Source organism: Hippocampus zosterae, chromosome 20 (assembly GCF_025434085.1).
Source record: "Hippocampus zosterae strain Florida chromosome 20, ASM2543408v3, whole genome shotgun sequence".
Classification (NCBI taxonomy): domain Eukaryota; kingdom Metazoa; phylum Chordata; class Actinopteri; order Syngnathiformes; family Syngnathidae; genus Hippocampus; species Hippocampus zosterae.
Window position 1 is genome coordinate 740,810 of NC_067470.1, and position 16,713 is coordinate 757,522.

Here is a 16,713-nt window from a genome sequence, read left to right on the forward strand (position 1 = left end):
TTCTTGTCATGCGCCCCCCTTGGATGAAGCCCCCCTCCCCTCCCCTGCCCTCCCCTCTCCTACGCGAGCCGGAGCACCAATGGGATCACACTCAGCCCTGACTGACAGCCACGGCACAGTAGAGGAACCAATCATTTGGCAAATTTGCCTGTCGAGAAGCTGACAGCTCCCATTTTCATAAACACGGAAGAAGGACGATTGCGATGGATGCGGGCCGCCGGAAGAAGTGCTTTGCTTCCAGGCGGTCGGCAACGGAGCACGTCTGGACACCGAAATCCCTGACGTGTTTGCCCGGCCGGTGGCGGTAGCCACGGGGGGGCCTCCTCTGCTGTCCTCCTCTCATGCGCGCAAACATGTCTCCCCCCCTTGGGCGCAGGAAAGCGACCCGGAGGTGACGAGCACTACCATCCGCCCACCTCTGCGAGCGGGATCACATCAGAATTGATTGACCCCGGCGCCGCCTTGCGATGTAAAGTTGCAGCCTGCACAGGGCTGACAGGCCGCGACTAGCCGTTGTTTCATTTTAGGCGTGACCCCCCCCAATCATGTTTCTTGGAGACACATTTTTTTACACAGAGTCGCACCAGATGGATTCCTGAAGTGACGACATGACCCTTTTTCTACTAAACTTACACGTGAGCACAAAAACAGATGGCGAGGAACCAAGATGGAGCCTTCAAACTGGCTCGGTGGGGGGGGAGGGAAAACGTATGAAGAGGAACGCTGGTCCCCAACGAGGCGAACTAACTTGGGGAAATTAGGTCAACGTGTTCCTTTTGACTCCAAGGTGGGGGGGGGGCATGATGCATGTCTTGTGTGTTTGTTTGTGTGTGTTGCAATAGTGTCAAAGTTGACATGTTTGTGTGACTAAATGGGTCTGAGTGCAACCAAGAAAACATCTCTCTCTCTCTCTCGCTCTCCATCCATACAGTGTAATTGCTATGAGAATTAGGGGCTATATTTCAATGTAATTAGAAACTTGATAATTGGACTAATTAGATCTAAACGCTATGTGAGAATTACTTTGATTAAAACAGGTTCTCACCTGCAACCAGTCTTAGATGAAATTCAAGAAATGTTTCATGAAGGCGCGAATGATTATTTCTAATGGTTATGAATCATTAAAAAATAATAATAAATCTCACTGATTTAAGCCAATTTTGTTTTTATGTTGTTTCCTGGAAATATATGTCGAGAATTTTTAATGTGCAACAGCTAACCGATGTTATCGGTACATTAGCTCCTTAATTGCTCCACAGGGATAACGTTTTCCGAATCGGAATTATGAAGTGTGGGGGGTCGGGGGGTGTCAAATGAAAATGACTCAAATCTGCTTGATGAAATTATGACACGGAGGCGTCATCAACCTTTCCCAAACAATCTAAACTGCAACATCTGCGCATCGGAGGATTAACGTGAAGAGCCGCAAGGTCACCAAATGAGTTTGCGCACATGTTGAAACGTGCAGCCGCAATGAAAGAAAGGCAAAGAAAGGCAAATCATCGCGGATGCTCTTTGTTCCATTCAGTTCTCCGATAATGACCTGGAATTATCCCGAGACGTTGCCAATTGTGCATTATTCAGCCTCGTGAGGCGCAAGTTTGCTTTTTTTTTTTTTTTGGTTTGTTTGTTTGTTTCCAGTGAGTTCATCTCGTTCCAAACACACGAGGAAGAGGAGGAGCTCATTTCACGTCAACGCAACCGCCGTCTCTGCCTGATTAATTCCTACAACCCGTCACTCGTCATACGCTTGACAGACAGCCGACGCGGTTGTTACGGACGTTGAAGTTGCACCTGCGGCCAAAAAATATCACAAGTATGCCTTCCGTGTTTGTTTTAGTTTCAGCGCGTCCTCTGCCGTCGAGCCTCTTTTTAGACTAAGCCATACGTCTCGTCTGGTTTTTGCTTTTTTATTTTTCCCTTTTTAATTACGTGACGCATCCGAATATCTCGAATAAAATGCAAAGTTTGCAAATGTTTGCTGAATCACGCATGAATATTAGGCCCAAATCTTCATGAGCTCACTCTGCTGTGGCTCAATAGATGGCAGTCATATCCCTCCGTCGCTTGCAAGCGCAGGTGCACGCCGGATGCTCATGCAAGCAGATCAGAGAAACGATGGCTAAATGACATCACGTCATTATCATGCAAGAAAGATGACCAAAAAAAAAAAAAAAGCCAAGAAATAAACAGTCCCCGCCTCTCGCTTCTCTTCTAGTCCTCAGGTAATGTGCAGAAGCCTTGGCAAAGTCAAACATCACAGTGGGGGGGATGCGTGCGGCAATGACTTTGAGCTTGCACGGTCTTTCGTTGTTGTTGTTGTTATTTTTTATTTTTTTGGTGGTAATCTCCCCGCGAAAGCCAATAGCAGCGCTGTGTCTTTCTAATGTTCTGATGAGGTGAGGTCATAAAAGACGTTCTCCTGCCAAGATGAAATCGATAGCAACACTCGAAGGCGGGCCGTCACGGCGCTTGCAATCCTCATCAAGAACGGCGCGAAAGAAATGGCTTTTGCACAACTCCGCAACCGCTCACGGGACTTAAAATATACACACGCACGGAGAGATAGATAAATAAATACGAAGAAGCGAGAAAGCCATTCGATCGTATTTGCGCGTTGTCTCTGATCTTGTTGAAATACGGACAATGACTAACAGGCGCGGGTTTACGATTTTCAATTCCCCAGAGAGCGTCATCGAGTCGCTCCCACTCGCCCTGCGGTACGAGAGCGCCTCCCCTTAATTGAGTGGACGTTCAAAGAACAACAACAACGTGGCTTCTTTTGGAAGAAGGAGCGCTACGCTTGTTTGTTTCGTGTCTTCTCAACTCACTTTTCTTCATCCGCACATCTTTGGAATTAACATGCGTCGGCCAGATGACCCGTTCCCGTTTTTACATCTGTAAAAGTTCATCTTGGCCATTTTGGAGCATAGCGATTGGGGATGTCAACATACTTTTTGTAAAGCGCTTCGACTGGATCAGGTCACCTGCTCGTTACAGCAACAGCAGGTAGAAATGGAAGCAAACGCATGCTGCGGAAAAACTTGAATTGAGTGTCTGGCGCCGAGTCATCAGAGAGAGAGTGCGAGAGACAGCCCCCCCCCCACCACCCCCCGCCCGATTAATTTGTGTTCCAATGATTGTGTCCATCAGGTGGATTTGCTACGTCAGAATGCGACTTACAGCAGGGAGAAGGTGTGCTCCTCCAGCTCCTCCATGTCGAGGTTGTGCACTGAAGGCTGCGTCTGGCGCTTCACCGTGCCGCTCACGGTGGGGAGGGGGCTATTTGTCTTCTTGATTGGCTTCTTCTGTGAGGAGCGGCAATCGGGGAGAGCACACGCAGACGTCATTTGTAAGCAAAGCAGGAAGCAGGCCTCCAAATTTATCTCCGGGGTGGTGTGGGGGGGTGTGCAGGCGGCTTGACAGTGACGGCGCGCGTGACGCTTTGGGAACGTCGGAAACGCCGCACGATTGACACGAGAAGAGAGCGATGGAGAAATGGCACCCGGCACGCCATCATTCAAGCGGAGTTTGTTGTTTGGGGAAAAGGCGTGCGCGCGCGCGGTGACGCCGGCGTTAAATATATGATATCCGAGAAGCGACACTTCCCCTCTGCCAAGGCCCTCCCCCGCATACAAGTCCTTTACTGTCATCGTCATAAACACAGTCAAATGGAGTTAGCAAGCGGGGCTTGAAATATTTCACCAAGGTACTTGGGAGCAGATATTATTGGTTAAGCCGCCAACATGTTAACGGCTTGCTTCCCCGCCGCTGTCAGCCCCGCGTTGCCCTTGGGTGGGCTTAGCGCCTTTCCGCTTCAAGTTGGGAAATACTCATCCTGATGTATGCTAATGAGCGCCGCGCTTGCAACCTGGCTGCGTTCGTTTTCAACCCGCTCCTCTCCTCCGTCTTCCCGAGAGGAGCCCAAAAACACGGCCGGTGCGAAATGAGCCGGGGCAACCGATAACGGCGACGTTGGTTTGTCGCAGGGCAATCTTGGCCAAAGAAAGCTTTGGATTCCAGAGTGATGATCACAATAAAAAAAAAAGGGTAGAAAGAAGGCGGAGAGTAAGCGGGGGCGGCGGGGGGGTCTATGAACCACAATGTTCTCCCGGCGTCTCCCCGCAATAAATTTAATGCAATACCTTAAACGCGGATGCGGTATTATAGGCGGATTCCTGGCCCGCGGGCAAAGTGGTCGCCTGGAGAAAATTCATTTTAATTAGGCCTGCACTGCAGGTTGAATGGTTGAAATTTGATCCCTGGCGCTTGCAGGCTGGGGCCGGTTGGAGATCACTCCACTTAATCATTACACAACTGGGTTCCGCACCAGAACATTTGACAGACTTAGCGAGGTTTGAAAGACCAGAAATGGGGGGAGGAAGCACAGAGGCGGCGGGGAAGTAAAACCCTCGCCGCAACAAATTCATTTATTGAACAGGAGGCCACAGATGACTTGAGCGGAGTTTCGCCGACTCGCCGGTATGGCATGCGGAGCGAGGGTTCAAACTACTTCAACGCGGAGGTTGTCCAACGGCCCCCCCACCCCCTGAGAGATTTCCAAGAGGAAAACAAAAAAAACAAAGGAGGTCTGCCCATCACTGAATTTGTCTCATCGCGCTGATCAAAAGTGTCTGTTGGCGTAATATTGCTTTTTGACAAATGTCAGCTAATAGGCTGGGGAGCCGCCCGCGTTTGAGTCTGTGTGTGAAGCGAGAGGTGGCAAGGGCGGAGCGCAGCAAAGCGGAGAAGGGCGCTCATTTCAAAATCACGCTTACCTTCCAGTGGGGGCCAGCCCCTTCCTTCTCCCTCCCTGGTTGACTCTTTGCTCCCACCTGGCCAGAAATGTCTCCTGGACAAGGAGCCTTCCCTGAATTCCATGAACAAAAAATACTGTTTTCAGAGAATTACATGACACCTTCCACATCATTACAGATGATCCATCGTTTTGTATATTTCTCACATTAATTGAACATCGGACGGTACATTGTCATCGATGCTACGGGAGGAAACACGGTTCGCTAAACATCCTGGACGGTCCAAATTTCAAATTCTCAACGTAATAATACATCTTTTCTACCTGTCTTTTCTTTGTAAAATTACTTTTGGAAGTGCCCTCCCCCTCCCCCTCCCGCCCTTTTTTTTTTCTCCCTGTAATTTGGATGGTAAGCCGCCAGATGTGTGTCTCATGCATGAAGAGTCAGAGATCTGCATTATTTAGCATATTAACATTCGGAGAATTTTAAAATGGGGCTTCTCGCATTGCCTCAAGCTTGTAATTAAGTAAACCTTAGCTTTAGACATGCAAAATCTCGCCATGCAAAAGTTATCACCCGCATGAAAGTGTCCACATCTATATCATACAAATGAAATACGACTTTTCTTTCTGCAGAATTAAATAGATCAGTGAGATTTTATATATATAAAGTTAAGGTGCAATCGCAGACTGTTGAACGCTAACAACTTGCCGTGATGCAGATCACCAGACGTGAAAGGTGACCTGCTTTTTCATTTTATTTGTGTGTGTTTGTGTGTGTGTGTGTGTGTGTGGGGGGGGGGGGGGGGTTAAAAATCATTTTTTTATTGTTTATTTTTCATTTCGCCCCCCTACACCCTTCACAATCGTCTTGGGACCGGTCCGCGGGTTTGCGTCTAGTGGGCGCCCTTGATTCCAACTGTAGCAATGAGCTAAGGATGCGCCTAATGAGAGAAGGCTTTGCCGCTTGCACGCGTTCAAGGACAAAAGCGCAACAAAAACAAACCGCTACCGTTTGGCCCGCTGTGAATTATGATGCGTTTTGCTTCACCGCACGTTGCGATTGCTCAAGCGGAGGCTGCGCGGACGGCTGAGGGCTACGTCCGTGACCTCGGAGCACTCGAGCGGCCACGACTCCGGCCTCTCCGGGCACTCGAGGCCAGCAACGATCCACTACGCCGCCAGCATGTGCCAAGACTTCAGACATCGACACACCCACGTACGGACGATCGCGTATCGTATTCCACATCGACGTGCAACGCTTTGCGGGGTGGAATACTATACGAAGGCCGGCTCCCAAACAAGCTGAGGAGACAGAAAAGCCCCAAGGTCCGTAACCGTGTCGCGTTTTGAGATTCACCTTTGCAAGTTACATTTCTCACAGAAACTGCAACTGACGCATAGCAGATGCGGACACACTTTTCTTTTTTCATACATGAATGACAAACTACACTGGAATGGCAGCGAGCAGTGTTGCCAAGCGGTCAGGAAGGAATGTGGCTCAAAGTGGCCCGATGACGCCGCCACCTAAAAAGCAAGAAGCTGCAAATTGCGGCGGAATCATCGGCGCGCGCTCAAAGTGATCCACTAATGGCCATCGCGAAACAAGACGCTCATCTAATGAGTCATTTCGGGTCAAACAAAGCCGACAGTCATTGAATGGGAAAGGTCACTTAACCCCAAGCGCCTGCAGCTCACATTCAAGTTCTCCATCGTGCTTGGATGACTCAACCGAGACGTTGGGCCCAAAAAGGAGATCGTCACACAATAACATGTCATCATCTCCAGCTTTTAAAGGGGCTTGAAGCACGTCAGCTTTTCTTTTCGATTGGGATGTCAGGTTTTGTTCTGAAAGCGACACCTCACACTTTTTTTTTGGAGGGGGGGTGAATTGAATGTCAGCCCCAGGAAGCCAAACTTTCAGTCGTACCGTCATACTTTTTGACACTGCATGACAAGAGGTCTCCATATACTTCTGTCGATTCCGAGACAAACGGGTAATGAGAAAGATCCGTGCCCCCCCCCCCCCCCCCCTCCCGGCCCCCGCGTCACACAGAACGTATTAGAAATAAATGGGAAGGAAATGTCTCAAACCCTCAGACAAAAAAAGCTGCAAGAGCGGGCTGAATAATTTGCTCCTCTTTCCCTGGTTGCGGTGGATTCGCATTTTCAAGATGGTCCGAATCTGTCCGAGGGGGGGGGGGGGGCTTCCTTCAATGTTGTCGTAATCCCTCCATATAAACACCTGAATTTCCTCCAGACGTCACGCAACATCAACGGATCTGCATGCAAATGAGCAGAAAGCCGGCGGCAGGAAGGAGGGACCTCGCCGGACACCTTTCGGAACCGTCGTTTCACTCGCCGATCGGGTTCGCTTCCCCGGCAAACTTCTCAACGGCCCGACAAGGGCGCTGGCATGTGCTACCTCGAGCACGAATCTCACGGCGGGCGCCTCCCTCTTTGGCCTTCTGTCGAAAGCCTATCCCTCGTGGGCGTTAAGATCTCTATGGGGGGGTCACAGGTCAGTTGGCGGAGGAAGCGACAAGCTGTGAAATGTAAAAAGAGCAATTTCTTCCACATGTTTCGGCGCTGGGAGAACACCGCCGAGCTGTCGGCCGCCATCACTTTTAAAATGGGCCGGCCCGCTACCCGGCAGACCTGTCACAACTCATTTGTAATTAAAAAAAAGCCCGTCTGATGTTTCCGGCACAACGCGCCGGAAACTTTTGAGGACTGTTAAATAAAGATGAGCCAGGCTTTCGCTAAAGTTGTACTCGTACAACTGCACGGAGCGATCGACGGCGGCGCGCGCAAACGACGCGGAGTCCGTTTGAATACGGGACGCTGCCTTCGGTGCTGCGCTTTGCTCTTCTTTCCACGCGGAAACCAAAGCAAAAATGTCTGCCCCCATTCAAGCGGATATTTACGTGCCGTCACATTGCGTCGAAACCGTCCACCCGACCGAGCTCTTCGCTAGCCTTGCTCACCTCGATGGTTTATGCATTTTAGAGCTGGGGGGAAATGCAGACCAGTTGTGTGTTAAGTCAGAGTCTATCAGGCATAATAGTCACTGTGCAAATATTTGGTGATTTTTTTTCTTTTTTTGGGGGGGGGAATGCTTCTGCTCTTTTTCTGGCAACGTGTCTAAGCAAGCTTTGCCCGCTGTCTCGACCCATCCCCGCCCCGCGGCACTTGCACGCCGCGGAGCGAAAACTGCCACTCTTCCGATGGCACTTGCAGTGACATTCGGGTGACATTTTCTTCCCACTGTGGCATGCTCGGAAGTAAGCGAAGATGAAACCCCTACCTGGCAGAGATGAGGAAGAGCAAGCGGAATCCGCCGACAGGTGCTGGGGGGGAGAGCCCCGGGGGGAGCGCATCCCGGCGCGTTCTGCCGCCCCACCGCTGGGGCCGACGCCGAGCGGGTTCAACTGCGGATGCGCCGGCTGTGGATCGGGTTTGGAGCCAGAGGGAGCCCGACGGCCCGGCGGTCGGCCGCGCCGGACGGCGGGTTGGAGCGACGCAGGGGTGCGTAAAGGCGGCGCCCGTCGGCCGACGGGGCACTCCGGTGACCCGGATGCACCGAATGTGAGTTTCCTTATCTGAAACAATGAATGAGCGGATATTCCTTGAAACTACATCGCGACCAAACTACGGCGCGTACGACGTGACAATAAATAAATAGAAGTGGCATTTGACACGGGCCCTGAGGTTCGTTCAAAAAGGCGAAGGTGAGCCGAGTGAGAAGGGAGGGTGGACTGTAGATCTTTTTGCGATAGTTCAAAACACAAAGAACCGATTCAAAGAATAAGCCAATTTATCTTCAAAGCGCCGTCGCGAATAAAGATAATTCCATTTTGGAGGCCAAAAGAGTTTCTTCCACTTTGTGCTCTCCGGCTGACTGATGACGACGTCACTTGAATGATCCTCAAGCAACCGTTTGAAAAATGGCCCCCTTACCACAGTTTTTTTTTCTTTTTTCTGGGCTGTGAATGCGGAGATGGGATTCGGCTGTTGTTTAGTGCAGAGCTGCATCGATTCGCTGAGAGAGAGAGAGGGGGCGGGGGGGCTGCTGGCTGTCCCAAAAATCCTCAACTATTTGTCTTCACAGAAAGCTGATGAAATGAACGAGAGAATACAAACGTGCCAAGATGGTGACTCTCTGCACAGCAATCTTCTGTTTGACTCACTGGGATACATTGTCAAAAAGGGAAGGAGTCAAGTATCCTTCGGAGGGGTGGGGGTGGTGTCCCTTTTTTGGGGGAATACAAGAGGTAAAGCGGACACACAAACGCTCACCTGGAAGTACAGATTGCACAGCCAGTTATCCAGATCGGAGGAGATGAGTGCTTCGATTTGCCGAAACTGGTCCACTTGCGTGCTGGGCTCCCCTCTGAGCAGTGGAGTTTTGTACCTGGTTCAGTCAAAAGTGAGGAGAGTGACTTGAAAGACTGATTTTGGATGAGCAAAAGGGGGGGGGGGGGGGGAGAAAAGTGGAACGATTTGCATGTCTGCCTCACGGATCTCCCATTTGGGCTGCTCAAGTCATCTTATGTGGAAGCGCATGATCTCCCTGTACTTGAATGTTGCATGTTTTTTTGTTTTTTGGTGGGGGGCGGGGGGGGGCTACTTCTGCTTCTTCCCACATTCCAGGCGTGTTAGGTTTATCAAAGCCTCTAAATTGCTCCAAATATTTAAACGGGACTCTTTTCGTTTGTACAAAACTTGCATGAGACCGAGTGGCGACCAGTCCGCCTCTCGCCAGTCAAGACAAACGTGTCCAAACACCACGCCCAATTCCACTCCCGCGCCAACATACCTGCCGTGAAGCAGGCCGAGGCTCGGTCCGCAGATGGGAAACGCCCCCCAAGCCGGAACGGACTTCATGTAGCCGCTTTGTCCCGGCGAGGCCGTCAGTCGGAAGATGAGGACCATGTGAGGGAGAATCTCACAGGCGGGGGGCAAGATCTGCAGACAGGAGAAGCGGGGAAAACCAACTCATTTAATGCGGGCCGTTAAATGATTTTAATTGCAGGTGCAGCCGGCACAGCAACATCCAACTGTCTCCAAACGTTGGCGGGACAAAGACTGTGGGCGTCAAACCCAAAGTGGAGGAAAAGTGCCGATTGCCCGAGTAGTCGCTGAGCTGACGGCGAGTCGATTTGCCACGTACGGAGGCGCCCATCAATCGAGCCGATGATATTGAGGCCATCTCGCATGAGGCTAATCGTGTTAGCGGCGATCGCGCTCCATACCAAACATGCGCTTTCTTATTCAGATGGAGGACGGATTCTTTGATTTTAGTGTACAGAAATGACGGGTATTAACGGCCGATTCACACAAATATGGGACTTGTTTTTTTTTTTTTTATCATTCATAGATTGTAGGAAACATGGAAGTGACCTAAATCGCCATTTGCGTGACATGGCCCCGTCCCATTCATCCAAAGTCCATCGCATTGACGTGCGCTTATCATGCGTGTCTGTTGAATACTTTCTTAGTGACCATAAAAGAAGATTTTGTAGGAGGGCTGGGAAAGAAATATTGGGGGATCCCAAATCTCAAATCCTCTCAACCTTCAAACTTTTGTCTAGCTTCCCATACGCTTGAAAAAAAAAAAAAAAGAAAGAAAGAACAAAGACAGCAGGCCTGACTGTTTGGCTCCCACTCGCCAGCTCAAGTGGATCCGTTTCTGTCTAAATGCAAACAGAGACGTGCAAAGTGAAGAGTGCATGAAAAAAAGAGATTGGAGGGTGGAGGGAGGGGTGGGGGGGGGGGGGCAAAATAAGCTCCTGGCTTCCTCCTACTATCACTAATTCCTCATTTCCTCTTCGAAAGCTCTGCGAGGCCTTGGAAAGATCGCACGCTCTCGTGTGGGCTGACAGGAGAAGCAAAACATCCAAGAAAGCCACGATAGTCGCACAAATCTGATCACTGGTTTCACTGCCATCAATGAGCACAATAACAACAGGTTCTTCAATAGCTTTGAAGAGGGAATGGGGGGGTGACTTGAGCCGTTTACCGTGCTGTACTGAAACCGATCCCCCCCCCCCCAACTTCTGAATCAGATCCCAGGTCTGCATTCACTTCCTGCCAGTTTTTTTTCTTTCCATTTGATGGGGAGTAGGAGACAATCTCATGCGGCTGCTCTGTGAATACGCCCACAAGAATGTTGACAGTGTCCACATTTGCTGAATAGCCAGAGAAACCCTTCAACTTCTCTTTGGAGGTCTGCACGTGCGTCACCCAATTGAAAGCAAACAAAGACTTTCATGAGTGACCATCCAAACGGATTCCTTCAAGCCTTGGCACCCGAGACCGTCGATGTTTTGTGGAGCGTCCTTCCAAAGAAGATCTTTCTCAAGAGTAGGCTATGGATTGACTCCGTTCTCTTCAACCGCTTTGTCCAAAAGACGCATTTAAAGCGTCGAGATGTTTGCTACGTATTCCAAAAATATCGTTGGCAGTACAGAAGCAAATCCTCTCAAACTGCAGTCGTCTTTTTAACGGATTCGGAATCCCCGTATTGAGATTTGGATCCAAGATTTTGAGCGTCCAACATATAACAGTTCCGCAGAACTTTTCTCTCCTTCCCATCCAAATCCGGCACGATTATGCTCCCCAGTGCATGTTTTTTTTTTTTCCCAACTTCATCCTCATTCCAATAAAACACGACTTCCTTATTTAAATGAATAATTGATAGCGGTTTTGATTTCCATGCACGGGGTTAAATGTCACGTTGAAAAGTTGTTCTTTTATTCATGGCAAAAGCCCAGAGAAAAAAAAACCTGCGGGCTGCGCGTGGCATCTTTTCACGCGCGCCGTCTTTTTTTGCAGCGATAGAACTTCTGGTGAGCGTTTCACGTGGAGAAAACCGCTCCGTCTTTGCTGCAAATGATGAAACTGCGAGAAATGGGACGGTGAGTTGGAGCTATCGCGTGCGGTGCCGTGCGGCTAGGCTACATGAGCACAAAAAAGGCGGCGCGTTGTCGGGACGCCATCTTCTGATGTTGTGCCTTTTCCCGTGCGGTGTCAGCGTTGCGCGGGCAGCACGTGTTTTGCATTTCTGCCGCTTTGTTCATCGTGCGGACATCTGAGAGAGGGCGCTTTCAAGGCAACCTCGCCAAGCAGAATGTAAATAGAGGCGCCCTTCGATGAACCGCCCCCGTTCCGTCTTTCCCCGCTTGAATAGAAAGCATATTAGAGTCAACAGAGGAAATGAAGGCAACATGTCACCGTTACCCAGCCAGACGCGATGATCTCTCGCTTCTCGTTGAGCCATGCGAGTCTTACCTGTCAATCGCAAGGCTGACTGCAAACCAGTTATGCTAACGCGCCACTATGTACACATAAATTGAAAAAAAGCATGGCGGTTAGCAATCCAGTGTTGCCAAGTCCTCAGTAAGCAAAGTGGCTATTGGCTGTCCTGACAGTCGCTTCAAGTCCTGGAATGAAAGCTGCAGGAGAGGAATCACGTGGTGGGAAAGACAAAAGGTGAGGAAAAAAAAATTAAACAACCCCCCCCCCCCCCCAAAAAAAAAAATCCCACATTTATTCCTTATTTGCTCTTACCATGAAGAGATTCTGGTTGATGTGCAGGGTGGTGTCGTAGAAGCCGCCCTGGTGTTCAACGGGGTCAGTGGCTGCCATCCCCTCTCGCCGCCCTCTCTCACAATTCCAGGCGAGAGGCGGACCCCCGAGACGGCTGTGAAGGGCCACGCTGACACTGTAAAGGCCCCTGGGAAGTTTGTCTCTGGTGGCCCTGAGACAACGCACGCACACCTCCACGGGCTGAGGAGCCGCACTCGACTGCGTCTGCAACAACAAACCACAAAAGTCCTTTTTGAAGACAGTCAGAGACAGACAAAAATCCATTCAAGTGTCCGGCGCGGCTATTGATCGCTTCAAACATTGCTAGATCAATCACTTTGGTACCATTCAATATTTTTGACTATGAAAATAAAAAGAATCGCAAAGTTATTTTTATATTATATTTTGGGGGTTGGGGCGGCCCGGTAGTCCAGTGGTTAGCACGTCGGCTTCACAGTGCAGAGGTACCGGGTTCGATTCCAGCTCCGGCCTCCCTGTGTGGAGTTTGCATGTTTTCCCCGGGCCTGCGTGGGTTTTCTCCGGGTGCTCCGGTTTCCTCCCACATTCCAAAAACATGCGTGGCAGGCTGATTGGACGCTCTAAATTGTCCCTAGGTGTGAGTGTGAGTGCGAATGGTTGTTCGTTTCTGTGTGCCCTGCGATTGGCTGGCAACCGATTCAGGGTGTCCCCCGCCTACTGCCCGTAGACAGCTGGGATAGGATCCAGCACCCCCGGCGACCCAAGTGCACAAAAAAAAACAGAATGACAGATCGGTAGTATCGAGCCTTTCCAGTTTCGGGCAATTGCACTTTGCTAACCAAACTGGTTAGCCTCCAAAGCGCCAAGTGGCGATTGTCGAGAAGGCCGTTGAGGAGTGCGCCAAAGTCGATAAGCTTCCCAACCTTGTGGTTGATGTTCAAAAATAGCTCATCAATACGATCAGCAACAATCTTGGCATTGTATTATCGGTGCCTTCATACCCACGACAACACGTTGATATTGTAGCAAACAGACAAAAAAAAAAAAATGCTTTTCCATTCGCGATAGGCAGCACTCATCGGTTTGTCAGCAAAAAAATAATAAAAAATACGTTGGGGGGGAGTGAAGAAATGAGTATAATTGGTGGCAAGGTGGTTTAGCCCACACATCTCTCCCATTTGGGAGGAGGTGGCGCAGGCCTTCAAACCCCCACACCTACAAAAGAGGATGAAAGAAGGCAGGGGAGGAATGACAATAAAACGGCATCACGTGCACATCTTTGGGAGCTATTGTTACGATCCGGCCGGCGTTGTTTGCGCGTGGAGGAGACGGCGGGAGGTGAAGCGGGGCAAATTTTTGGTTATCAGACGGCGGTTTGTTTGCCGCCAGCCCGAGCGCCGCCTAAAGTGCCGTAACATTACAGCGCTCCTCCAGATGAGATCAAAGGCTCCACAGAGGGATCCCGCCACGCTTTTCGGCTGGCGCGCCGCCGTCCTGTCGCCGACGTCGCTTCTCCGTTGCTTTGCAGCCATTGACTGATGGCGCAAAATGCGCTCTTAATAGAGAGAGAGGAAATGCCACCCACAAAAACTTCTTTTCTTTCAAAGTGCGGCTAATATTCGGAGCTTAAGCGTTCTCCTTAATTATTTTCATTTTAATTAGTAAATCTTAATTAACAATGAACATTTACCCTTTAAAAAAAAAAGGCTTTGGAAAAAGAGTGGGGGGGTGTATGGGGGGGGGGGCACGGGCTGGGGGGGGGGGGTGAAGAAAGGAGAGAATAAATATGACAATCTTTCTGGGACCTGCGGGCAGGATTACCGATGCAGGCTGCCATAGTTATTAAACACGTTCTAAATTAAATGCCTCCATGAATTTTGCACAGAAATACATTTTCATACGTTTGCATGCCAAATGTGGCATTTCATATTTCAGATTCATCTCGCCGCAGTCATTTTGGGGAAATGTCATCTAAACAAAGATTTTGTCATTTAGCAAAGGAAACGACTCGGCGTCGCAGCTTTTGGCCGTTGCTTTCTCTGGCTGCGCGCTTGCCCCCCCCCCCCCTTCCCGTTCCCCCCTCCCTCCTCTGCGAGAGTCTGCCCGCGCCGGTTGTTTCAAGTCAGCAAGCCATCAAAAATCTTTATCTCGGTGAAACACAGCAATTTGGGAGATAATCGAATGGTGACTGGGGGGCACGAGCGCCAGTCTGAGGAATTATACCACAATCTCGCCCGCATTTACAACCTTCCTCAAAGCCAGTTGTCACCCTGCGAGGAAAAGCCCCCCGACTGAAGATTCATTACATCTGGAAGCCAGCGTGGCGGCCCCCGTCCCCGCACGCGGCGCAGCGGCGCGCTCCTCCCACAGCTTCTCTTTCTCCCCGGTCTCGCCTCCGAACCCCTTTTCATCTCCCGAGGCTGCGTCTTCCTCCTCCGACGCCTCAAACTCGGCGGAGGAAGCCGCCGCCAAGCGTGGCCCGACGTCGGCCGAGTTTTTCCGATATAATAACCCCTGCGATTGCTCGCCGATTCACGATCGATACGTGCTCAGATTCCATTTTTGTCGCCGCATCATTCGATTTGGTCGGATGACTCGGACGTAGAAAGAAGTTTGCTGAATTGCCGCCATTAGAGGTTGATTTACGACGTGGGAGAGTTGAACTGCAAGAACTTGAAAAACATCAGCATCGATCCACAGTCACGTGGAATCCGAGCTTACCGAGGAGGATGGCGGGAGTTCCGCGCCTTCCCGGCCTTCTGGGCGGCCTTCCGGGTTAGCGCTCCTGCGCGCCACACGCAACAAAAAACAACAAGCTAACCCCGTTAGAAAGCCGCCGCAATCTAATAAGAGCGCGCGGCCAAACACGTCTTCTTTCCTCCCCTCGCTCCCTTTCTCCGCCTTTCATTCTTATCAGAGGTAATGTAATAAGCGGCCGCCTCGCCGCGTCTCTTAATTCCTCAAAATCGAGCAATATCACAGGGGCCCCGGCCCGCCTGTGACTGGGGATAAGACGGGAGTAAAAAAGGAGGATGATTGGACAAAGCGACGCCTCGCATCAAAGGCGGGCACGGGCGGACGGGCTCTTTCTTTTCTATCCTTGCCCGCCGTCTGCGTTTGTGTTACATGCGCTTTCATCAGTTCACAACAAGGCACAATGCGCAATTACTCAACCTCCATTAAATCAGAAAGAGTGGCGACAAATGAATTACACATTTGTTACCCCCCCCCAAAAAAATCAAAACAACGCGAGTCAGCGCCACGTCTCCCCTCTCTCTTTTTTTTTCCTTTCATGGCGAGAGAAATGGCGACATCATTTCTCATTCAATTCCAGGCAGATGTAGCCCTCGGTGATGCGTAGAAAGTCTCCCGTGTCTAATAGCCACCCACCACTGATATCGGAAGGAATTTACTGGGTTCAAAGCTGCCGAGAGGAGGTCACCGCGCTAACCCCCCCCCCCCCCCTCAACTACATTCATCTGACACGGCTGGTGTCCAACTACCCACCCACCCATAACGCAGACAAACACAAGAGAAGAAGACCCTGATGCGCGCGCGCACGCGCCATTTTCATGATTCTATTATGTCAGCCGCCACGCTAGCCCATAATTACTCCAAAACAAAATCATGCGCAGCCGAGCGCCCTGCGGGCGTTCGCTACGAGATGCGACGTGCCATCTCGGACTTGGAGCGGACGCGCAAAGAACCGCCAGCCCGACGAAACGGACGCGAGTCTGCGTCCCGGTGCCGTACTCGAACGCACGATGCGATGCGATGCGAGGCGCGAGGATGAAAACGTCCGCCAGAAGACAAATGCCTTTCACACGGCTAATGACCACGTGACGCCGGATGCGCAAATAAGGAGAAACGGAGCGGCGTGCGGTAAATTGACAAGCGCACAATGGAAGGGTTGAGCGGAAGAAACGAACGGCGCCGCGATCCGCGCCGAATCGATAGCGGGCCGCACCCCGAAGACATGTTGCGTTACAGCGGTGCCGGTTTACACGCGGTCAGCACATATTGACGCGGGCCGTATAGATGCCGTGATGTGTCTATAAGTGACGCCGCGACGTTCTGCTTTTCTACGGAAGATGAGGCAAAGACGAAACAGGCCTTTTCTTTTCTTTTCCCTTGAATAGATGGAAAATCTCCACTTTGAATGCGGAAGCGGCCGTGCATAAATATCACGGCGGAATAAGATAACGCACGCCGCTTAGCCAGGATGAGTCAACTTCTTTGCGTTCTACGCGACGACGACGAGACATTGTTGCAACGTTTTTTTTTTTTAAACCAATGACACTCACTTTACGTTGCGATACGACAATACTCTTACTCGTCCTTTCAAGTGAGATTAGGACTAAATATACTTTGGGTACAAGTTCCGCAAT

General features: G+C 50.6%; 2 protein-coding genes across 2 annotated transcripts in view; one reads left to right on the forward strand and one right to left on the reverse strand.

Annotated features, from left to right (window-relative positions):
• Positions 1-12,628, reverse strand: part of ofcc1 (orofacial cleft 1 candidate 1) — a 28,268-nt gene extending 15,640 nt beyond the window's left edge. Inside the window, exons 1-6 of the mRNA XM_052053990.1 lie at positions 12,329-12,628; positions 9,576-9,724; positions 9,056-9,170; positions 8,064-8,358; positions 4,779-4,870; positions 3,184-3,308 (exon numbers count right to left, since the gene is read on the reverse strand). Of these exons, the coding sequence (XP_051909950.1) occupies positions 3,184-3,308; positions 4,779-4,870; positions 8,064-8,358; positions 9,056-9,170; positions 9,576-9,724; positions 12,329-12,406 (854 nt within the window). The 5' untranslated portion in view covers positions 12,407-12,628. The remainder of the gene's footprint in view (positions 1-3,183; positions 3,309-4,778; positions 4,871-8,063; positions 8,359-9,055; positions 9,171-9,575; positions 9,725-12,328) is intronic.
• The window catches only part of zgc:101569 (uncharacterized protein LOC449822 homolog), a 265,955-nt gene that overhangs the window by 171,476 nt on the left and 77,766 nt on the right, over positions 1-16,713 (forward strand). The gene's annotated exons all lie outside the window — the stretch shown is intronic.